This window comes from Berghia stephanieae, chromosome 6 (assembly GCF_034508935.2).
Source record: "Berghia stephanieae isolate SIO BIC M18660-M18661 chromosome 6, UCSD_Bste_1.3, whole genome shotgun sequence".
NCBI classification, from domain to species: domain Eukaryota; kingdom Metazoa; phylum Mollusca; class Gastropoda; order Nudibranchia; family Aeolidiidae; genus Berghia; species Berghia stephanieae.
The window spans coordinates 1,784,399-1,809,660 of NC_088365.1; the positions used below are offsets into that span (position 1 = coordinate 1,784,399).

The 25,262-nt window shown below is 35.3% G+C and overlaps 1 protein-coding gene across 8 annotated transcripts in view; it reads right to left on the reverse strand.

Annotated features, from left to right (window-relative positions):
• Window positions 1-1,880: 1,880 nt before the first annotated feature.
• The window catches only part of LOC144975952 (uncharacterized), a 31,251-nt gene continuing 7,869 nt past the window's right edge, over window positions 1,881-25,262 (reverse strand). For 5 of the 8 annotated variants that reach the window (XM_078920182.1, XM_078920180.1, XM_078920181.1 and 2 more), the window contains exons 6-18: window positions 23,619-23,695; window positions 22,172-22,362; window positions 20,339-20,448; window positions 19,660-19,728; window positions 17,284-17,443; window positions 16,183-16,251; window positions 14,004-14,086; window positions 13,436-13,588; window positions 11,019-11,200; window positions 9,311-9,464; window positions 8,327-8,439; window positions 6,279-6,411; window positions 1,881-2,109 (exon numbers count right to left, since the gene is read on the reverse strand). In XM_078920182.1, the coding sequence (XP_078776308.1) occupies window positions 2,024-2,109; window positions 6,279-6,411; window positions 8,327-8,439; window positions 9,311-9,464; window positions 11,019-11,200; window positions 13,436-13,588; window positions 14,004-14,086; window positions 16,183-16,251; window positions 17,284-17,443; window positions 19,660-19,728; window positions 20,339-20,448; window positions 22,172-22,362; window positions 23,619-23,695 (1,580 nt within the window). In that variant the 3' untranslated portion in view covers window positions 1,881-2,023. The remainder of the gene's footprint in view (window positions 2,110-6,278; window positions 6,412-8,326; window positions 8,440-9,310; window positions 9,465-11,018; window positions 11,201-13,435; window positions 13,589-14,003; window positions 14,087-16,182; window positions 16,252-17,283; window positions 17,444-19,659; window positions 19,729-20,338; window positions 20,449-22,171; window positions 22,363-23,618; window positions 23,696-25,262) is intronic. The other 3 variants (XM_078920187.1, XM_078920186.1, XM_078920188.1) reach the window with 1 other exon arrangement.

Consider the following 25,262-nt stretch of genomic DNA (forward strand, 5'->3'; position numbering starts at 1 on the left):
TCTGGATAGTATGCTAGTCTGTCGTAAAGTACTTTTTGTCTGATCTAACAGACCCAGCTACCCAATCACTGCGTGAAATGGCAGGGGGTTTGAAAAAATCTCGACTTCAGCTGGGATCATCTCATTCCCTCTTTGCGCATGAATGAAGTAGTCTACCGAGTTATCAGGACATCCCACCTGTGAAGTATTCCAACACTAAAGATGATGTAATAACAATTAAATCCAATATTCAAAACCCCACCAATATCCATTTACTTCACTCATACTTTTCGTTTTCTGTATAGTATAACATGTTGAAACACCCTTAATATTTCACTAATTGGATGTTCTGTCTACTTCTGTTTGATATTAATATTACACCAACCCCAAGAATTGTGAAACTTTTCAAACCTGTGAAAATGCAGATGGGGAATATTTGTCTTTGATAACTAATAAAAATGACTGAGTAGGTACTGGGTTGTTTTTAATTTTTTTTTTTTTTTTGAAAGAGTTCTATTATTGGTGGATATTGCCCAGCCCGTGCCAGTATCAATGAGACGGAATGTGCCCAAGACATCAATTTATCTGGAGTAAATCTTGGATTGTGTTTATATGTATTGCCTCATGAAAGTTTTTGACTTTGTACCCAGCCATGAATAAGATTATTTAACTTTGAATATTTGAATTGAAATAAAATGTTTTATTTGCAGTAGTTAGGAATTGCTTCTTTTGAAATTCATGTTGTGGGTGTATGGAGGACTCCTGGCAAGAGAAAAATTCCTGCCCCATGAACCATGAAGCTTTCCTGGGTGGAGTCTTCTGAACTCCCATGGCATGGTGGGCAGAGAGGTCACTTGTTGGTGTCTTCTGTTTTTGGTTTATTTTTTGTCCATGCCATGTTGCTCTCTGTCCTCGTTCTGGATTGAAATTGCGAGGAGAAAGAAGTGCAACGTGCACACTGACAATAATACTAATACTAATACTCAGCCTGACTGAGTTAGTCAGTATATTTGAAGAAAGGGAAGGAGAAAAAACTTCAAATGTTATTGATTGATTGCCACATTATCACACGATAATCAAAACTAAAATTTGCCAACAAAAAATGATCAAAAGGACAGTAAGCAAGAAGACTTAAAATGGATCATGCCATTTAAAAAATATAGAAATGTATGTACTATGCATCCTCTCTGAATAGACCAGCATCATACTCTGATGATTAAAAAAAAATTCTTTGCAACAGACGTTATTATTTTAGGAGTCCACAGCAGTAGAAGTTGGAAAAACCCGGGGAAAAAGTCAAAAGCCAGTGGAGTTCCATGGAATCAACTTAGTATAAGGACGATGAAGACGGATCATGTCACTTTATAATTTGAAATTTTAGTTTGTCATACCTACTTAAAGCTAAGATTCATATGAAATGAAACTATTTTAATACAAAAACATGAGGGCTTTAAGATTATTAATTTTCACTTCTGAAGAGGAAGAACTGAGTTTAAAGTTACACTTGAGCCAAATCAACTTGAATCGAAAAACGAAAGTATGACCATTCGGACCCACCACGAAAATACTGGTTGGGTTTTATGTATCTTGTGCTTTAAAAAAGACGAATTTTCTTGCGGAACCTTAAAAAATGCGGAATGCTGCCATATTATAATATGTCAACTGCTGATTTTCAAGGCTTCTTTTTAATTCACTGGAAAACAGATTTTTAAAAACAATAAAAAAAACTCTCTTAGTTTATTTCATGAGTGGCACAAGTTCTCTCCAGCTTAAGATCTTCAAGTGGTTTTTTTGTCTGTTGTAAGCTCTTGTTCAAGACCGAAACCTTTGGCATTAAAAACTTGACCCAAAACTGACCTGACAGCTCAAACTCAATTATTAAAAAACAACCATGAAAGGAATAGATGAAATATTAAAATTTAATCATGAAAGACAATTAGTGCTCAAAATTTAAACATCGAGTTCACAACTCCATCATAGCAAGTAATGCCCTGGTAACTGGAGAGTTGAAATCACGACAAAAAAACATTTTGTTTGACTGAACTCATCCAATCATCTCAGTGTGTTCATCCGACAGTGCATTTTGGTGCTTCTCACATTCAACATCTGATGAGGACATCAGGATTGGATCTGAAACAATTTTTTTTTAAATATTTGTAAGTCAACTGCATCTTCAATTAAGCCAAAAAAAAATAAAATTGCAGACCCTCTTCTCTTCATTTTTATGAATATAAATCTGTGACAACAGCATTATGACAGGGTGAACCAGATACCAATATCATATAGATGTTAAATGGACCCGAGATATATTTTTTGTCACTTTTTTTAATGAAACTCCATCGACAGCCATTATCCTCAACAGAGCACATAAACTTAACCCTAATTTCATACTTTTTACTATAAATTCAAATTTTAGAATCTAAATCACCATGATAGATATAACACTTCTTGAGGCAGGTGTAATAATGTGATGTGTTTTACCACATTATAGTGATAGTGATTGAATCAAACTTGTCGAATAACACATTTTTAAGACGCTCGAAAATAGGATTCTATTAATAATAATAATAATAAATGGCATTTATATAGCGCTTTACCCCGTTGTCACAGTCTCTAAGCGCTTTACAGTGATATAAAACAAAACATATTACAGTGAGACAAGTGTGAAGGAAACTTGATACGAATTCAATTTAACAACAACAAAATATGAAAATAATATTGCAACATTATGACGTAAAAAGATAAAACTTTAAGCGAGATTTGAACGTTGTCAACGAATCCGAGCATCTCACGTGTGACGGGAGAGAGTTCCAAAAATGGGGGGCGGAAAATTGAAAAGACTGTTCACCTATTTTACGCAATGGCTTAGGTTTGACAAGGATTGATTGGTCATTGCTTGACCTCAAGTTTCTATTGGGGACATATATGTTTAGAAGGTCTTTAATATAGGAGGGACTGTTCGTGCTCAGGGATTTGTAGACAACAGAACAAATCTTATAGGCAACTCTTTTTTCAACAGGAAGCCAATGTAACTCACGGAGAAGAAGAGTTGCTGACGGGAATTTTTTGTTATTGCGTACAATGAGCCTGGCTGTGTTATTTTGAGCAACCTGAAGTTTGCTAATTTTGTCTTTAGCTAAATTTTGCCCAAAGAGAGTTACAATAGTCCAATTTAGATAAAACCAGGGAATTAATTAAAATTTCTGTTATATGCTTCGGTATTAAATTACGAATTTTGCTTATTTTTTTCATTTCTATGTACATAGATTGTATGGTGTTATTCACGTGGCTTGTCATGGAAAGATCTTTATCAATGATGACGCCAAGGTTTTTTGCTTTATTTGAAAATTCTATTGTGCTATTTCCGAGAGTAATAGGTGATTTATTTGCCTGTTTAAGGATACTCGGTCTTCCACACATTAAAATCTCAGTTTTACTATCATTTAATTTTAACTTATTGTGGTACATCCAAGATTTAATCTCATTAAAACAGCTCGTAATTCGTTGTATTAAGAACTGTAAATTACTAAGGGGTGCTGAATCATATATTTGCGTATCATCTGCATAAAAATGATAACTCAGATTGAATCTGGATATCACACTAGAAAGGGGCTGCATATATACAGTAAAAAGGACAGGGCCAAGAACAGAGCCTTGTGGCACTCCAAAATTTAGTAAAACTTGTTCTGACTGAACACCATTCACCACGACAGTCTGCCATCGATCCTGTAAATATGATGTAAACCATTTAAGGGCAATTCCTTTTATGCCGAACGTATTTTCTAGTCTTCTTAACAAATTGTCATGGTCAATGGGGTGTCAAAGGCAGCTGAAAGATCTAAAAGGCATAATACATTGATATTGTTAGCATCAGCATTACATAACAAGTCATTAAAGATTTTAAGAAGCGCCGTTTCAGTACTGTGTTGATGTTTGTAGGCTGACTGAAAGGGTTGTTCCAAACTGTTGTTCTTAAGATGAGATGTTAATTGTGTAAGAACTACCTTCTCCAAAAGTTTTGACAAAAAAGGTAAATTTGATACAGGACGATAATTGTTTAATATATTGTGGTCCAGTGATGGTTTCTTCAGAAGTGGTTTGACGAGGGCACTTTTAAAGCACCAGTCAGTATGGATGTATTTATGATTGATGTAATGGATGGTAATAATGTATCGATGGAGCTGACCAAAAGCTGTGCTGGTAGGGGATCAAGGTCGCAGGATTTAATGGGGCCTTTTTTTATCAACTCGTTTATGAAACTAGGTGAAACTGGTTGGAACTTGTCTAAAGGGGTACCACAGAATGTATTTGTATCTATAAATGGTTCATGCCGATCTAGTTCTGAACGAATGTTATGGATTTTGTCTTTAAAAAAGTTGACAAATGTGTCTGGCAAGTCTCTTTCATTGGTTGTAGATGGTAATGAAGTGCATCTTTCACGTCCAAGTAGATCATTGCAGATGTTAAATAATTGTTTACAAGATTTAGAAGTTTCAAATTTTGAAAGAAAATACGTGGTCTTTGCCTTTTTATTGTTGTCTTCCAGGCACGAAATGCGTTCTTGAATATTTCTCGATGAATCGTAAGGCCTGATGTTTTCAGCAGTCTTTCTGCTCTCCGACACTTCGTTTTAGCTTCTTTAACGTCCGACGTATACCACGGAGCATACTTGCGGTTGGTGACGGTCTTTGTTTGGAATGGCGCATGTTTGTCAAGCGTTTCAATGAGACAACTATTCCACTGGTCTGGAGAAATCATTGAATTTTTAGTAAGTTTTGTTTCTAAATCGCCTCTGAAATTGTCCAAATTAATGCCTTTAATGTTTCTGGTTGATGAACTAGATAAAACAAATATGGGATGTTGCCCAGCTAGGTGGTTAGCAACTAACATTTCATAAAATCTTATTAATTGATTCATAACAGCAGGCATATATATTAGTCGCATATTATCATTTCATGGTTTTATACTTAGCTATCTATGTCATAATTTGAGCATTATTTTTTGGAAACATGCGACTCATAATAATAACTATTGAACAAGAGACAAGGCATTCGAATTCCAAGCACTTCTTTTTATAGAAAACACTAGTTTAAAATACTTTACAATGGATTGTAGTTTTTCATTTTTTAATAAATAAATAATTAATACAATTTTTTTGAAATTCCCTCTATTCATCCACAGGGAGCATTTTTCTTTTTGGTATATCCAAAATAGCCAAGGTGTCAGCTAAAGTGCAGCACCACAAAGTGAGCAAATGGAGCAAATTTTCTTGCTCAAGGAAAATTAAAATATAATAGATTTGTCAGTGGAAACTATGAGTGGGATATGAGCATAACTCAGCTCATGAACGATCTCCAATGGAAACTGCTTAATGAAAGATGTTCAATCAACAAACTCCTCGTATTCCACAAAGCACAAAATTGAAAACGAAATTCCAACTAGCCGAAACAAGAAACTCAGCATTTAATTTAATTTTGAAATCCCCCACTCAAGAACAAACCCTCATCTTTACTCTTTCTTCCCCTCCACCATCTGACTTTGGAACTCCCTACCAACCACTTGTAAACAAGTCCTTTCGACTGATGACTTTAAAAAATCCCTCTTTGCTTTCCCTCTAAAACCCCTGTTACTGAAAAGACGGCCATACAATCTTCAGCCTTAAGCTTTGGCCTGAATGGAAGAAGAAGAAGATAGTAGTGCTTGAACCTAGGAAGTGCAGTGTATTTTCTTAAACACAGCAAGTGTAATGTAATGCGTTGTCCACTCTGCCATCTTTTTAAAAAAAATATTTATCTACTTATTCATTTACTTATTTCTTTAGGTATTTATCTACTTCTTTGTCTATTCATCTATTTAATTACTTATTTATCTATTTAACTATTATATATTTATCTATTTAATTATTTACTTATTTTCTATTTAATAATATATTTATGTATTTACCAGTGTTTTAATAACTTAAACCCCATTCAATATGTGAATTATACTTGAGCAAGCTAAGTAGGATAGCCATTTTTTTTTAATATGAAGATGATGATGTTTAACTCATTCAATCCTAGAGATTTTTGATATTTTTCCAAATTGGAAAAAATGTATTCAAAATGAGCATGTACATAGATGGTTTTATTCAACTATCATTAACATGTAAAAAAAAAAAAAACATTAGCTTTGACACTACGCCTATAATTTGTCTCAGAAAATTGTAATAAATAGGCATGGGGTAAAAGTAACCCGGGTAAACTACGGATATAGTCGGTGTTAGGATTGAGTGAATTAAGGGATGCAATGCAATGACTCACCTTTCAGACTTGTCATGAGGCTATTTGCCCTTGTCGGAGATGAGACGACACCCATCACCAAATCCCCACTGGATTCAGAGGTGACTGCCTCAAAGACATGACCCATCATGTGTGAGTCAGTATTCACATCCGACTGAAAAAAAACAAATAAAAAAATTGAGCTTTCATACAGTGCAATATCCATTAAAGTGCTCCAAGCACTTTACAAGGGGTCCTTGGACAACAGCAACATTTAACATGTAGGACGGGACATGATGCCTGTTAGGCGATATTACAATTTTTTTCGGACAGAGACAACTCTGTTAACGGCCAAGTACTCATTTTACACCTGAGTACGGTGACAATATGAGTAAAGAGCCTTCTCTAATGACAGAACTATGCGCCGAGCAAGGCTCGACCCCAGGACCTTCCGATCCGAAAGCGTGTGTCATACCACTAGATCACATAGCCGCACAGACTGAAATGGAATTATACATTATTAAGGAGTTGATGATCATAACAAGGTCAAATTATGTTCATGACCATACACAAATGTCTGGTGTTTGTCTTTAGACATTTACTAATTAATAATAGTGTTTTGTGACACTTTTAGTTCTTTTTTTTTTTTTAATATGAACATTTATATAACGCATTTTCCACAGATTTATGATGCTCTATGAGCTTCACAATGTTCATCTATTTCTCCAGCAGGCCATATGGAACCTTTTAGCCATTTCATATAATACTAGTTCACCTGTTAGGCATCCTTTTTGAACCAACTCTAACAATATCTGTCACTGCCTATAGCCAGCTACTCATTCACACCTGAGTGGGATCATGCGCTTAAATTGCTTTACCCAAAGACACAATATTAGGACCAAAATTTTCCATGATCACTGTCATCCTTCTGGCCACTGACCATGCTAAACATTGCTTGACTTTTGTGACAAGCCACTGAGCCACACAAATTATATCACATCATTTCAAATTTAATTCTTTTATGTTCAACATGAATGAAAATCGAAAAGATTTGTTCAAATATTCATTTATGTGAACACATGCTGGCTAGAACTTTTCATATGTCTTGTGATCAGAGTGTGTAAAAGTCAAAACATGATCAGATTTATAATGTTTTTTCCCTCTGGATACGCTTTTATGCTCGTCGGAGAAGTATTTCAAAACGGCGTCCGCCATTGTTCCGATAGTTTAAAGCAAGTTACTAAGTTACCATGCGTCATTACGAGGGAAGTGACGTTACGACTGTTGAAGCGTATTCTCATTAAAATCCATCAGAAGGTTGTGAAGATATCCACGTCAACGCGTACGCACGGCTTGTGGGACAGACTATAGATAGTATGCGTTTGGCTAAGAAGCTCACAACATTGCCATCCGGTCATTTCGCCTTTCAATATTCTGATATAACTAGTGGTGAATTCTAAGAAAGATGACCATGTATAATATATCAGTAGTCACATGTTAAAATGTTTAGAAATTCAATTATGATTGTCAATAGGCTTCAACTGTCGTAATGTCACTTCCCTCGTAATGACGCATAGTAACTTAGTAACTGGCTCTAAACTATCGGAACAACAATGGCGGACGCCCTTATGAAATCTTTCTCCCACGATCATAAAAGCGTATCCAGAGGAGAAAAAAAAACATTATAAATCTGATTATGTTTTGACTTTTACACATTCTGATCACAAGACATGAAAAGTTCTAGCCAGCATGAAGAATAAAAAGTACCGATTTTTTTTGTTTAGAACCACGATGGGCGACGTGACATCAGACTATTGAATCCAATTAAACTAGGGCAAGGAAACTTTGGTCACCAATGGATCGATGTATTTATCTTTGCTATCTTCTTTATCCCACATTATGATGCGATGCATCCAGGAAAGAGTCGATATCAGGTAGAGTTCCTATCATAGATGTGCCTAAGACCCTGATATCAGGCCTGTAAATGGCTGGAGAAAAAATTGTCTGAACTTTTTGAACACGTAAAAATAGACCAACAGGACAAAAATATGGATTAACAAACACAACACAGATAAATATGACACTCTCACCTGATTGGCATATTCTGATACAGCAATGATTTCCTGACCTTCCCCTGGGTCAAAGGTCATAGCAATACCCGTGGCATCATGAAGATTGTCAGAATCTGTTAAAACGCCGATTTCTGAGGATTTGGATTTTATATTGTAAAAAGAAAATACATATAGTTTAATTTTTAAAAATTTTAATTAATTTATTAGATCATTGCTAACCCAATAACTAAATAGATCTAATACAGTGGACCTTTAATTCAGCAGTACGAGATCCAATGTGATGTCCATTTTATTTAAGAGATGATAATATTCCCATGTTCCTTACTTTTCACAAATTTGATCTTTAAAAAAAGATAATTTAAGGCATTTTTAAAGTTTAACAAGATCCTTATTGCATCTTTTTTGTTGTTATTGCATGTTTTGTTCTGCTTTTAATTTTCGTTTTTGTTTAATTATTTTATTTTGTGGGGTTTTTTTCGTTTGTTTATTTTTTGTTTTCTCATTTCTGTCACTTTCAAAACGACCATACCCCATAAACCACAAGGCTCAAATTTAATAAACCTTATAAACTGTACATTATTTAAAGTTGAGAATCTTTACAAAATACAAGAGACACAAAAAAAAATAGCTTTATATAGCGCAATATCCACATAATGTGCTCAAAGGGCTTTACAAGGGGTCCCTGGTCAACAGCAACATTTAACCTGTAGGACGGGACATGACGCCTGTTTGGGGATATTACAATTTTTCGGACAAAGACAACACTGTTAACGGCCAGGTACTCATTTTACACCTGAGTACGGTGAGAGAATGCGAATAAAGAGCTTTTTCCAAGGACTCAATTATGCACCGAGCACGAGGCTCGAACCCAGGACCTTCCGATCTGAAAGCGAGTGTCATACCACAAGACCACATAGCCGCACAAACAAGAGAAATCCACAACTATTTTCTTTTGATCTTATTATCAAAGACAAGGGTAAAAAATCCAAGACACAATCGAACCTTGCTCTGATTGGCTGACTACATTATCTGAAAGGTTAAGGGTCATGGCAGCTTCTGTATTGAGGTCAGGCTTGACTTCCCCATTTGTGGTCAATTCACCGGTGCTGATGATGACAGGCTGCTGACCATTCACTTGTACATTCTCTGGCAAGCCCTTTTAAAGTAAATCCAGACAAAAGATGAACAAATAGGAATTACTTAATAATAACAATAATAATAATAATAATAATAATAATAATAATAATAATAATAATAATAATAATAATAATAATAATAATAATAATAATATATACTTTATTCATCCAAAAAAATGGAAATTCGTTTAACAGACGTGGCATGCATAAAAATGTATAAACACAAAGTTGATCATCTATGGCGACAATGTATACATATATATATATATATATATATATATATATGTAAATGCACAAAAATAAACACCTGAAGAAAAAAAAAGACCCATGAAGCGAGAGTTTATCTCAGTTTCTATAACATTAAACGGACATTAGTAATTGCTTGCTACCCTTCGGATAGGACACAAGTCTATCCCAAAGTAATTTCCATCACATCTTACAGATGCAGCTACTCAATAACTGCTGATACCAGTTCCTTCATATCTGAAACAAATGCTCTACCAACTGAGCTATTGGGATTCCTTCTTTTAAATAGACTTGTAAATGAGCTCTATAAAAATTGACTGAAACTCGTCGCATTGGAAAAATCAAAAGAATCGAAATGAATAGTAAACAGCAAGCTCGCTTGAGCAAAGCAATGGCAGATAACTAATTTGCGCAGGAATTAAATAGGCTACTTACCATTGTTCCTTATAATTAGGTACCCAATCAGTGAAGAAACTAGAAATGGTCAACCAGTTTGTTTACAATGTGAGGCAATCGAAATGTACAGTAGCAATCCCTAACTTTTGATTTGAAGGTGTCTACATAACGCACTTCCAGCTTTCGCATTTTACTTCTTTCATACTTTTACTTCCCTCCAGGTAAATGTCAATTTTGGCTTAGACAAAACAGTGAAATTTATCACTCAGCGTCTCAGTTAAAATTGGCTACCATTGGAATCATGCCAGGTTTGAATGTGAAAAAATAATTTCACGAAGGCTGAGTGAAAATACACTGGGATTTGTTCAGACACTGCAATTCTAAAAAGTGTCGCTTAGCCTTGGCAATATATCTATCATTAATGTAAATGGCCCATGAGCTATGCGTAGCGCTGTGGAACATTCCTAATTACTTTACAGTCATTCGACTACGATTCATGAATTCTTTCTTTCCTTTTTTAAAATATTTGAATTTGACAAATTGACTGATTTCAGTTAATTGGCTGAGAATTTACAGGTCTAAACCCTCTCCTTACCAACTATAGGAAAATCTTCACATTTATTACGATACAACCAAAATTTTTCTTATTCTAATTTCCCTTGTACATCATAAAATTTAAAGAAAATTAACAGCATGTTGTAGGGTATGTTTAGCTAAAGAAATTATGTATGGCAAGAACTTTACAGCTATTGAGTGATAAAAAAATATATGTTTGTGTTAGTTGGGTGTGAGGTTTTAGGGAAATGGCTGGTAAGGAGAGGGTTAAAAGGGGAGCAACCAATTCATACCATCAATTTCAAAATTGGAAACAAGTATTAGAGGGCTCTACAGTTCTTTTTATTTTTGTTACAAAATTTAGCAGAAAGACTTACAGTAATAATAATGTGACCAGCGGAAGTGCCGTTGACTACCTGGGCTCCCTCTACCGCTGAAGAGTTTTGCTGCGCGACCTGGGTGATGACCTGAGGACTCCACTGTTGTAAGACTTCATACTGGTAGCCATCATCATCCGATGGGCAGTAGGACAAGGACATGACATTACCCTCATGATCTGCTGTAGAAAAATAAAAGTGGAGAATAAAGCAAACATTCAACTATAAAAGGCACATTTTTATTTTTTTTAGCTTTTAGGGGTTTACGGCACTTGCAATACATTTAGGTCTGGATTTAGTGCGGTTATGTGGTCTTGTGATATGGCACTCACTTTCGGTTCGGAAGGTCCTGGGTTCGAGCCTCACTCTGCACATAGTCGAGTCCTTGGAAAAGACTTTTTACTCATATTCTCTCACCGTACTCAAGTGTAAAATGAGTACCGCCTGTTAACAGCATTGTCTCCGTCCGAAAAAAAATTGTAATATCACCTAATAGGTGTCATGTCTCATTCTAGATGTTAAGTGTTGCTGTTGGCTAGGGACCCTTTGTAAAGTGATTTGAGCATGTTTAGTGGATCTTGCACTATATAAAAGCTCAAGTTTGTTTGTTTTTTATTAGGGTATTTCAACACCTATAAAAAATAAGAAAATATGATCGTCAAAAAATTCTAGGTTGACAGTTAAAAGCACCTGAGACTAAGTAAGACAAAGAGGACTGGTGTAACTTGGGGAACAAAGTAGATTCCAAGAGTACACTATCAGTGTACTTAGTTTGAGGTAAAAAAAAAAAGTCTCCTCCAGGCACAAGCACAGGATCCACCTGAGAATAATACACTCAAACGTTTACAAAATATATTCAAAACAAAAACTATAACAAAGCACAACAGGGAGATAATCCACATGGGAAAAAAAATATCATTTCTCAACACGAATAGCATATATCTGACTGTTTCCCTCTCAGCTGGCCAGGGTCAGAACAAAACCAAGTAATCTCAATTCAAAACAAAGACAGAAAGCAACCAAGAAAAGGAAACATAGGAGGATGAAAGACAGCGAGATTGACCTACTAATCCACCAAAGGAGGTCAAAAGACTCTCCAACCAATTAAAGTGTAAAGAATCAAAAAACAATAATTCTAATTTACTTCTACTTCTACTCAAACTTGATACATGGATTGAAGTATCAAAAGGTTCAATTCCAAGGATACAGAGCGTCTAATTTTATGCAACGATCACTTTTCAACCCATAATGCATCATGTTTATAACAGGGTTGCCAATTCAGGGGAACAAAATTTACTGAACTTTTACGAGTACATATCATTACAAAATTAAAGATTTTATATAGGGCGATATCCACTAAATGTGCTCAAATCGCTTTAAAAGGGCCCCTGGTCAACAGCAACATTTAGCATGTAGGACGGGACACGACGCCTGTTAGGCGATATTACACTTTTTCAGACAAAGACAACGCTGTTAACGTACTCATTTTACACCTGAGTACCGTGAGAGAATGTGAGTAAAGAGCCTTTTCCAAGGACTCAACCATGGGCTGAGCGAGGCTCGAACCCAGGACCTTCCGATCCGAAAGCGAGTGTCATACCACTAGACGACACATCTGAAGAGAGTTGAGTTCTGGTAATTTAGACTTTAAGCTCAATAATCATTTTCTTTATTCCAATAAAATACCAGACAGATGTGGGGGTTCACGTAGCAGGATAAAACTATTCAATCAGAATGCCTTACGTCGACATGCAACAAAACAGTTCAATCCATAGGACCGTTTTATCGTTGGTAGTTTGCGATTTAGGATGCATTTTGAAGCTGTTACAGCGGCAGTGCTGCCAACCCTGACCCATGTAAATGTGTACAATGGAGAGCCAAAATGAGTAAGATTTTGAAAAAATGCGTACAATTCTGAAAAAATCGATAATTAGCACTAAATCTGATAATGGGCAATTAGACTATACTAGCAATGATATAATCAATATTTGAAAGAATGAATAAGCTTACATTTTATAGATGATAAATAGTATCAACTTCCATATCCATTTATCATTCTGATGGGTCAAGAAACATTTAGTGTTTAAGGACACCAAAAAAGTGTATGACTGTTAAAAATGCTTAAATAATAGAAATTTAATTATGCGTACAATCTTCAGAAAAATGTGTACAATGAATGAAAATGCGTAAAAATACGCATTTTTTATGTAAGGTTGGCACCACTGCAGCGGGTGACGGATAAATCATGGCAGTATAAGTTCACTTTACGTACGTCAATGCATTTTCATGGTCCCACTCTCTATTTTCTACATTTAAAAAAAACAGGACGCTTAACTCGATTGATGGATAACTTTTTAAATTCTCAGGTCCTGTCAACATCGTTATCCAATATATATCCGTCATAGCCAAAAACTTACCAGTAAGTGAGACGGGTATACAATTTTTGAGAAAACCAGGCATTCCCGATGTCACTGGTTGATGATGGTCTTTCATGTCCAATTTCATGGGTCTGACACCATTCTTGGGTTTCAGACTCCAGGACAACGCTTTCCTCATGTTGGCAAGAAGCTCTACGTAAATCAAAAATATGAGTCGTTATATTGAAATAACACTAACCATCATCCTCATCCGCATCATCATTATTTTTATTATTTATAATTACTATTCTTTATTATTATTATTATTATTATTATTATTTATTATTATTATTATTATTATTATTATTATTATTATTATTATTATTATTATTATTATTATTATTATTATTATTATCATTATTATTATTATTATTATTATTAAAATAACTTATGACATACATATATGTATTCATCATTAATAAGCCGAACCTTTCACACCCAGTAAATCAATTAAGGTTAAATCCATGACAGGATATTTTGTTTAAATAAATTAAATCACTTTCTTATCCTCGCTGATCTGACAGAGATAAATCTGCGGTACACAAGTAAAAATGGAGTAAAGCCTCACCAGGGTAGCTAAGTTTGTTGTAATCGGGGATGTGTCTCTTTAAAGCCCACCACTTGCCTCGAAGCCATTGAGGTGACCTTACACTGTTAAAGGAGAAAAAAACAAAAAAACAAACAAAAAAACATTGAGATCTAATATTGCAAAATAGCCAATAATTGGATTCAGTAGTCTGATGTCACGCCGCCCGGCAACGGCGGCCATCTTGGTTCTAAACAAAGAAAATCATTACTTTTTATTCTTCATGCTGGCTAGAACTTTTGATATGCTTTGTAATCAGAATGTGTAAAAGTCAAAACATGATCAAATTTATGTGTTTTTTTTTCTCTGGATAGGCTTTTATGCTCGCCGGAGAAATATTTCATACGGGCGTCTGCCATTGCTCCGATAGTTTAGAGCCAGTGTTGCTAAGTTACCATGCGTCATTGGGAAGGAAGTGACATTACGACTGTTGAAGAGTATTGTGCTCAAGGTTTTACAAAGGGCCCCAAGCAACACTTAAATCACTCAACCCTAACACCGACTATATCCAGAGTATACCCAGGGTTACTTTTACCACATGCCTATTTATTATTACATTTTTCTGAGACAAATTATAAGCATAGTATCAAAGCTAATGTTTTTAGTTTTTACATGTCAATGGTAGTTGAATAAAACTATCTATGTGCATGCTCATTTTAAATTCCTTTTTATCCAATTTTGAAAAGTAGCAAAATTTTCTAGGAAGCTTGTCAGAGGCTTATTATATTTTGCTTTTCCTACACAGACAATGATGTTATCAGCAAGATACTTCTTTTATACTTGAGTGCCGTGTGAGATTGTGAGTAAAGAGCTTTGTCCAAGGACTCAACTTTGCACCATCTAAAGAGGGACCACAAAGAAAGAAAATCTATGAATGGGGGTCAAAGTTTCGTGAAGATATAGGAACCTGAAATTCAGGAAACGGTTATAAGGATGAAAAAAATCTGGTGTGAAAGATATTGAAGATAAACATAGAGAAGTAAGAGCAGGGAAAGATTAAAGATAAGAAGTTGATGAAAAAGAAGAAGAAGAAGAAGAAGAAGAAGAAGAAGAAGAAGAAGAAGAAGAAGAAGAAGAAGAAGAAGAAGAAGAAGAAGAAGAAGAAGAAGAAGAAGAAGAAGAAGAAGAAGAAGAAGAAGAAGAAGAAGAAGAAGAAGGAGGTGGTGAAGAAACAGCCAGCAGCATCAGTAGCAGCAAATACGACTGAAACAAAAGCAAGATATTCTGACACACTCAATATCACGACAACAACAACAAAAAAAACAAACAAATACAAAAGTGCCAGAAGACAATAGAGAATAAAAATTTTTTTCCGCGGCGGTGGTGGGGTTTGAACCTGCGACCTTATTGGTACGACAACTCCGCCTGGCAGGTGAGAGCGTGGCTCTACCGTGTGAGCTATCCACGAACACAAAAATATTCGTTTCAAACCCAAAGTCATTTCTAGATCCCTCTCTCACCCACTTCTTGAGATCGCCGATTCGTTCACCACCATCGCGAAATAATTTTGACCAGCAGTTAAGCTTAATAGCCAATATTCTCATCACAAACATATAACATAGAAACGATTGAGACATTGAGTATGCTCCGGTGTATGGGGTGAATTTTTAATTCAGAAAAGTGAGTGGAGCAGGCACTTATGTTGGTAACAACAAGATATGAAGTGAGTAGAAAAGTGCCAGAAGACAATAGAGAATAAAAATTTTTTTCCGCGGCGGTGGTGGGGTTTGAACCTGCGACCTTATTGGTACGACAACTCCGCCTGGCAGGTGAGAGCGTGGCTCTACCGTGTGAGCTATCCACGAACACAAAAATATTCGTTTCAAACCCAAAGTCATTTCTAGATCCCTCTCTCACCCACTTCTTGAGATCGCCGATTCGTTCACCACCATCGCGAAATAATTTTGACCAGCAGTTAAGCTTAATAGCCAATATTCTCATCACAAACATATAACATAGAAACGATTGAGACATTGAGTATGCTCCGGTGTATGGGGTGAATTTTTAATTCAGAAAAGTGAGTGGAGCAGGCACTTATGTTGGTAACAACAAGATATGAAGTGAGTAGAAAAGTGCCAGAAGACAATAGAGAATAAAAATTTTTATTCTCTATTGTCTTCTGGCACTTTTCTGAATTAAAAACAAATACAAACAAACTTACCTGCTCCAATCTTTGGACAATGCATTCCAATCAATATCAGAATCATTATTTACATTAAGTTGAGAAACTCTGAAATAAAAAAAGGCAATAACAGTAAATCAGCACAAAAATAACATGACAATTGTATTTTAGTTAAATGTATCACGACATAAATAAAATCGATTCTCTTTCTCTCTGTAAATCTTACAGAAACTTTGAAATGACATCAAATTTTAATTACTTAATCCTACAAACTAAAAATGATATATGACTCCAATCAGTTTCTCCTTGTTTATGTAGCATCAAATGGGCAATATTAGTTACTTTCTACCCTTGGAGGGGATACGATTCTATCTCAAAGTACTTTCTGCCTGATCTAACAGATCCAGTTACCAAATCACTGGTAGCTGGAAGAGAGGGTCAGGAATCTTGACCATACCCAGAATCACTTTCTGGAGAAAATTGAACTGCCTAGAGAGAGCTGGAGAGGATGGTCTAGGAGAGAGTTGAAGTTCTTGATAGCCTAAAGCACCTAGGCTCATATTGTATGAGATGTTAGCGTTATTATTATTATTATTATATTATTATTATTATTATTATTATTATTTTTATTATATTATTATTATCATTATTATTATTATTTATTATTATTATTTATTATTATCATTATAATAATAAATAATAATGATAATAATAATAATAATAATAATAATAATAATAATAATAATAATAATAATAATAATAATAATTAATAATAATAATAATAATTATTATTATTATTATTATTATTATTATTATTATTATTATTATTATTATCATCATTCTCACTATTATTAATTATTATTATTACTATTATTATTATTATTATTTTTATTATGCTCCATAGAGAGCCGAAGACTTAAATCAAGTATCGTAACACGAGGTAATCACAGCAACACAGGGTAACTATAACTAACAGAAATGTTAAAATAGATACAAAGTTATTTCTGTTTAAAAATTATTAGACCTTGCAGAAATTTACAAACCAAATTTAAGTAAAGGCTTTAGAAAATTACAAAAACGGAGTTACCCCATGTTACCGTAAGTAAAGTCACTCTACTAAAAATCCATTCTATTCCTTACTTTTCAATAAGTATACTATCATCCTCCCTCGTCCAATCAGCTCCTCCTTGCTGCTTCCAGTTGAGATAATTCAGCCATTTAGTTCGGCACTGCTTCTCTGACCTGGTCCTAACATGCTCTGCTACACTCGCCCATGACAGGCCTGTGGTGATACTCTCAGCTAGAAAATCAGAATATAAATATGAGTAAATATTTATAAAATCAGTAAGCTGCATAGCGCTTTCCATAAAAACCTCAAAAGTGCTACACAAACACAGTTGGCGTATCGGGCATAATATTCAAGTCAAATCAACCCAATACACGACTCCACTCAAACAATAATCCATCCAAGTCAACATTGAAGATGAACAACAGATATTCATGTGAGGCTTTACTAAAAGGTCGTTTTTGTGACTTTCGCCACAAAAATACTCTAATAATAAGTTATTTGGAAAAACTAAGGAAAAAATTCGTTTTCATCTGTATCTATCAATTGAATATTGTAAAATAAACCAAAAACTTATGACCTAGCTCCGAAAGGATAGCAGAAATAGTTTCTCAAAGGTGACGAAAAGTGTGGACAGAGAATTAACTTTGTCCACATTTTTTCAGCCATTAAAAGCTATAACTATTATAATTTTGGTTCAAAATAGTCAGTTTTGGGTTTATTTTTCAATATTTTACCCAGAGAAATTGATGAAAGCGGATGATTTTTTCCTGTTTTTCCAAATAACTTAGTATTGGAGTATTTTTGAGGCGAACATCACAAAAACGACCTTTCGATGCAGCCTCAAATAGATATAAAGGCCAAAGCTATGACTTAGAGTAAGAGATCAAAGGTAAACAAAAGGAGAAAATGACTTAAGTATGCAGATATTTCATGTCAGAGCAAAACAAAAAGTTGCAGTAATCTAATATTTTTTGTAGACGATGATTTGACGGTCTTTCCTTCCTTTATCTTTATTGTAAATTAAAGACAAAAATAAATATCTGCTTCATATAATCTATCAAGGGATTCCTGCTCAGCATTTTTAAAATGGGGGAGATTTTATAAAACACAATATTGTGCGGCTATGTGGTCTAGTGGTATGACACTCGTTTTGGATCGGAAGGTCCTGGGTTCGAGCCTCACGCTCAGCGCATAGTTGAGTCCCTGGAAAAGGCTCTTTACTCACATTCTCTCACCGTACTCAGGTGTAAAATGAGTACCTGGCCGTTAACAGCGTTGTCTTTGTCCGAAAAATTGTAATATCGCCTAACAGGCATCATGTCCCGTCCTGCATGTTAAATATTGCTGTTGACCAGGGACCTTGTAAAGTGCTTTGAGCACATTTAGTGGATATTGCGCTATATAAAGCTCAATTTTTTAATTTTTAATATCAACTAAATGTGCTCAAAGTGCTTTCCAAAGGATTTCCTGCCAACAGCAATATTTTACATGTAGAATGAGACATGATGACTGAAAGGCTATGACAATTTTTTTTCCACAGAGATAATGTTGTGCACAGGGAAAGAATTTAAGTAAAGAGGATTTTCCAAGGACTCAACTTGGCACTACGGACAACGGATCTCAATCAATCAGGGACTACTAGATCCGAAGTCAAGGGTTTTACTACAAAAGCCACACACATGACTACTAGATAGTGCAAATCAGATACAAAAAGAAGAAGAAAACAAAAGAAAAGAAAAAATTATTACTATGACACACATTTTACAGTATGTTTATATTCTAGCCAATGCAATTTGATTGGAGCAGTTTGTACTTTCATCATTGTGACCAACCATCTCAAAACGGCAAAATGTCAGTGAGTAAACCTGATGCTTAAAATCATAATTCTTGTAATCTTGTAGTAAAACACTCAAATTGTGCGGCTATGTGGTCTAGTGGTATGACACCCGCCTTCAGATCGGAAGGTCCTGAGTTTGAGTCACACTCCAAACAGCACACAGATGAGTCCTTGGAAAAGGCTCTTTACTCACATTGTCTCATCACACTCAGGTGTAATATGAGTAACTGGCAATTAACAGCATTGTTTCTGTCCAAAAACAAAAATTCAATATCGCCTAACAGGCATCATTATCACGTCCTAAATGTTAAATGTTGCTGTGGGCTTTGCAAAGCATTTTGAGCATATTTAATGGATATTACGCTATATAAAAGCTCAATTTTTTTGGTGAGTGTGGTTTTTTTTAATTCACGCTCAACTCATCCAATCTGAATTAAAATAAAAGCTCTCCTTAGACAAAAAAAATTTTGTTTCTGAATCTTAAAAAAATCTTAAACGTCCTCATTCTGATGATCTTGACCTTAAACTCAATTTGTCATTTGGTTCACTCCAACATAATACCAGATCAACACAATGGGTCACAATTTTGAGTTGAAGATGACTGACTCACATGGTTTGACACCAGTCAGTCGATGGACAGCAGCAGCGAGCCTCGCCTCCTCATCGGCATACCACTTTCCTACGAAAAATAAAAGACAAATCAATAAAGGAAGAAGCTGTGTCAAAAGATCATTTTTGTAACATTCGAATCAAAATACATCATTAAATCATTTTGTGAAACGATGGAAGGATTTTCTTTTCATCAGTTTCTCTGGGTTGAATAATAAATAAATTAAAAAATAATCCAAAAACTGAACATCTAACCCTAAAATTATCACAGGTATAGTTGATAAAAGTGTAGGGAAAAAGTGTGGACAAAACATCAAGTAATGAACAAAAATGAATATGTTTTTTTAAAAAATTAATTAATTTAAAAAAACTGAATGTTAGCGGCTCAAAACCCTTCTCAGCCAATAACAAAAATAATAAATACATTATTTTAAAATCCAAATAGACGGCAGAAAAGTATTTGGCATGTCTTGCCGACAAGGCACAAAAAGGTGGAACAAATATCAACCTTGTTGTGGATTTTTTGCCACACTTTGTCCATCCTATAAGAAGCTGTTTCATTAAAAATTAAATTTCTCAAATTGTTTCAAAAATTATGTATTACCTTTTTTATATAAATTACATTTCATTCAACAACCTAACTCTCTACCAAATAGTAATGGCATGAAAGGAAATATTACCAGAATTACAGTTGTCTTTCATCAGTCTGCATTTGTCCTTGACAGATGACGCACTCCGACCCAGAGCTTGTCCGATAGCCGCCCAGTCATTTCCATGCTGAGCTCGGAGACTGAAATACGAAGAAATGAAACAGGTAAGAATTGTGAAGTTTTCAATAATTTGATGATGTCTTTTACTGCAGACTCGCAGATTAACCAGATATTCTCACCAAGTAGTTTGGTTTTATTTAAATTACAATCCAGTATATTAAATGTTGAATTACGGGTTCAGGTGTATTTATGATTTTGGACTGCACAAATCATAAGGGCACTGACAAAAAAAACAATCACTACAATCAAATTTTGAGGGAAAATGAAATGGATATAACATACAAAGTGATGACAGGCATTCTAATGATAATTTTCTATGTGAGTATAATAACATTATTTCAATATAAATAATTTGCAAATTTCTGCACAAGATCAAAAAACTCATCAACAACTTAGTCTTTTCCCCCGACCTCTTCTCTCTCCTTCTGATTAGAGTTGGAGAAATGAGTGAGTCATTACCCCTGATAAAATTCGTTAAGTAATTGATATTTGATGTTCTCAACTGATCCAGATTAATTTTGGAATAATACATACAGTATATCCTACAAAGGATTAGCCAACGTACTGGTTTAATGTAGGAAAAAAATATAAACTGACAGTCAGATAAAGCATCTCGGCCAACAGCTTCCCAAAAGATTCTTCTTTTAAGCATTAGTCTTGGTATATTAACTAATTTTTCCCAGTATCCCCAATTGTTTATCAACACCAATTTTAAATATATTAAAAGTACGCAGGGTCAAGGCTGAAACCATCACTTGGGCATCTTGCAGCTTGGTAAAATAAATATCTAGCAAAAGCATTTTTCTTAAAACAGTTAAAAACCAATTAATAGATATATGGGAAGAGATTTGAATTTTCAAGCACACTGTTGACAACATGCTCAAATGCTTATTTTATGGAGCGTTAAAAGGAGTTAGTCCTAGTTCGAACACCTGATTTGGTGTATCAGAAGAGAATGTTTATTTTATTTTCCTACATAACATTCGCACAATGCATTTTAGTACTATGACTATCTCACTAACATAATCAACACTCACCCTCTTAATAACATAAAACCAGACATTTGCTTCCCTCAAACTGATTTGGAGAGCAACAGGATTATATTCCAGCACCAAAATAAAGATTTTTAAAAGTAATGTATTGAGCATTTTGTTCTATGGATCAGAATGTTGGAAGATCACTGAGAGTATCATCCAGAAACTTGGAAGTTTTCCAAAACAAATGTTTGCAATGAATCTTCGAGTTATTCTGGCCAAACACAATCTCAAAAGAGGACCTAAGAGAGAGAGCTGAAGTGGTGTCCCTGGAGAGTCTCATTAAAAGAAGAATATGGCAATGGTTGGGGCATGTCTGTCGCAGGCCTGATGAAACACTGATAAGGAAGGCTCTGCGATGGACACCCCAAAGAAAGAGGAAGCGAGGCCGCCCCAAGGAGACTTGGAGACATTCCGTAGAGAGGGACCCAAAGCAGAGGTCTGGCCCTCGAGATGACCCCAAGAATAGCTGCTGACAAGACCTGGTGGAGATTCCTTGCATCGCCTCAGGTGCCAGCAGGCCCCGGAGAGGATTGAGTGAGTGAGTTGATAACATGCTCAAATGCTTATTTTATGGAGCGTTAAAAGGAGTTAGCCTGCACACCTGATTTGATGTATCAGAATAGACTACATATTTCATTTTCTTACATAACATTCGCACAATGCATTTTCGTACTATTATTATCTCACTAACATAATCAACACTCACCCTCTTAAATTCTTCATTTCAGTGGGTGAATATTTTCCCCTGTGGTTCTTACGGTCGTACATTCTGGTTACTCGTCTGTAAACTGAAAACAGAGGTCGTTGTATCCCCAAGGCAATAGTGCGGTAGAAATCTTTACGTTCGTCCTTTGACATTTCAAACACCACCTCCGCTGCATCTTTTATTCCATGATCCTTGAAAAAGAAAAGAGTATGAAACTTGAGAATTTATATAGCGTGATATTCACCAAACTAAAGTACAGATATCATAAATAAAGGCCAAGAGACATTTTCAACACTAATCTTTATTCAAATTTTATGAACAGTAAAAATCCATTTGTTACAGTCTATACAAAGAGGAAACAGATCCATAAAATGAAACTTAAGTTACCAAGTCTATTTCAAGTTTTCAAATCTACCCAACCATAAATTATGACCCTAATCTTTCAAAATTTTAATTTCATACATTTATTTTTTTCTCTCTTAAATCTACTGTAATTTAATTTCTTCTTTTCAAATCTAAGAAAACTGGAAACAGGAATCAGCTCATTTTGGGAGCTGTGAAACTGGAATTTCGGCATATGTCGAAAAAACTGGCTTCCATGGTAATAAACAACAAAGAAAGTCAGTCAGCCATCTTGGTATGTAATTGAGAAGAAAACAGTCGCGTCTCTCTAATCCGGAACTCCTTAATCCAGATGTCTCTATTATGTGAACAGGTTGCTTGAAGACATATTTTTTCTTTTATTATTTGTACACTCTAGGGACTGATTCCACTATCCAGATGTCTCTATTATGTGAACAGGTTGCTTGAAGACATATTTTTTCTTTTATTATTTGTACACTCTAGGGACTGATTCCACTATCCAGATGCCCCTGTAATATGGGAAAAAATGCTGGGAACCAAGTTGTTCGGGTTGGAGAGATGTGACTGTATTCATTCAAGTTAAAACGTACTTGTACGAATACAAATTGACGGAACTAAAAATAACAAATATATACCATACTCGGTTGGGGTTTTTTTTGTCAGTTTCTGAAGAGGATTAAGCTTCTGACTAATTAATCTTTAAAAAAAAAAAAATTTTAATATAAATTGAATCATCCATTTAAAAACTCTTACTTTGAATGCTTCTTCCTTAAAACGCTTGATCGGTTTATCACTATTTACAGTTCTCTTACCTTACACAATAGAGCACTCAGTTTACACACAAATGAACCAAAATTGATTCCAGAATAAGGCGAGATTCTTTTTTCTGAACCCCCCATCCCATCCACCCAGCAGTGATTGGGTAGCTGGTCTGTTAGATCTGCTGAAAAGTACTTTGTGATAGACTAGCATCCTATCAAAAGGGTGGCAAGCAATTGCTATTGTCCTTTTCGCACTATAGAAACCGGGATAAACTCCCAACTCGATGGGCCTAACATCTCTGAAGGAATACTTTTGACTTTACCTTACAATAATTTTCAATGTTTGATTTGAGAATGTCCACCTCCTCTTTGGTCCACTGTCCTTGCTTCCATTGGTGACCTTGATAACAAAAAGGGGGCACTAATGATTAAGGAGATGCATGCAAGTCATTGCCAATTAAAAGTCATTTTTTCAAACAGAAGAAGTCTGAAATGACGAAAATTATGATTCTAAATCCAGACTTATCAGACTTCTTCTGTTAACTCTGCAAACCTCATTATATTCCATTAACACAAAGATGGCTGCTTTTCTTGAGTCCAAATCAAATCAAACTAAATTGTATTTTGGGATCAATCACAGCACGGCACGTATTAGCAATACCTTACACTCAGATAAGAAGTTCCTAATTGCAAAATATTTGACCCATAAGCATTCAAATTAAAGGAAATTATCAGAAAAAACAACAAACGAATTACAGTATTAGCCCTCCAACAGAGACGCCCACTTTAAATTTGGCTCACAGGAGTTTCAGCCACCACTCGTAGGAATTTCAATGCCGAAAGAGGAATTTCCGCGCACAAAAAAAAAAAGGAATTCGAATGGTATTTGGCATTGTGTTTACATATTGTATAGTTCTAAATAGATAACTGATTATAATTATATTATGATACATAAACACATTGCAAATTACAATCCCACAAAGTTTCCTTATTTCAAAGGAAGTAAAGCGTCAAAACCTAATGGTAGAGATTGTAGTACTGATGGTAGTGAGGATGATGTGGTGTTGGTGGTTGTAGTAATAGTGGTAGAGATGATGAAGATGTGATAGTGGTTGATGTTGTAGATGTAGTGGTAGTGATGATGATATGGAGGTGGTGGTATAGTGGTTGTATAGTTGTGGTCGTGATGATAATGATGTGGTGGTGGTTGTAGTAGTAGTGGTAGTGATGTGGTGGTGGTGGTTGTAGTAGTAGTGGTAATGATGATGTGGTGGTGGTCGTTGTAGTAGTAGTGATGATGATAAATGTGGTGGTTAGAGTAGTAAAGGTCGTGATGATGATGAGGTAATAGTGGTAGTGATGATGTGATGCTGGTGGTTGTAGTAGTAGTGGTGGTGATGATGTGATACTGGTGGTTGTAGTAGTAGTGGTAGTGATGATGTGATGCTGGTGGTTGTAGTAGTAGTGGTAGTGATGATGATGTGGTCGTGGTGGTTGTAGTGTTGATGGTGGTAGTGTTAGTGATGATGATGATGATGTGTTGGTGGTGGTTGAAGTAGTAGTTATGGTAATGATGATGATGTGGTGGTGGTGGTGGTTGTAGTAGTAGTGGTAGTGATGATGATGTGGTGGTGGTTGCAGTAGTAGTGGTGGTGATGATGGTTGTAATACTAGTGGTAATGATGATGATGTGGTGGTTGGAAGGGGGGGGGGGGGATCCTTGGAACAAACTGACCTCACCGGAATTTGACGGAAGTTGCCCGGAGCCCGGAATTTTTTGCTCCAGACCGGAGTTTTTTCCGGTGAAACCGGAGTTTTGGCATCACTGCCTCCAACTACACACGTGAGCTTATTTTTTAGGTGCTAGACTGTGTGCTTAGAGCTATGTCAACTAGCATAAGACATACACTGAAAAAAAACACCTTTATACAGCTAATTTATGGACAATAAAGATTTATTATTATTAT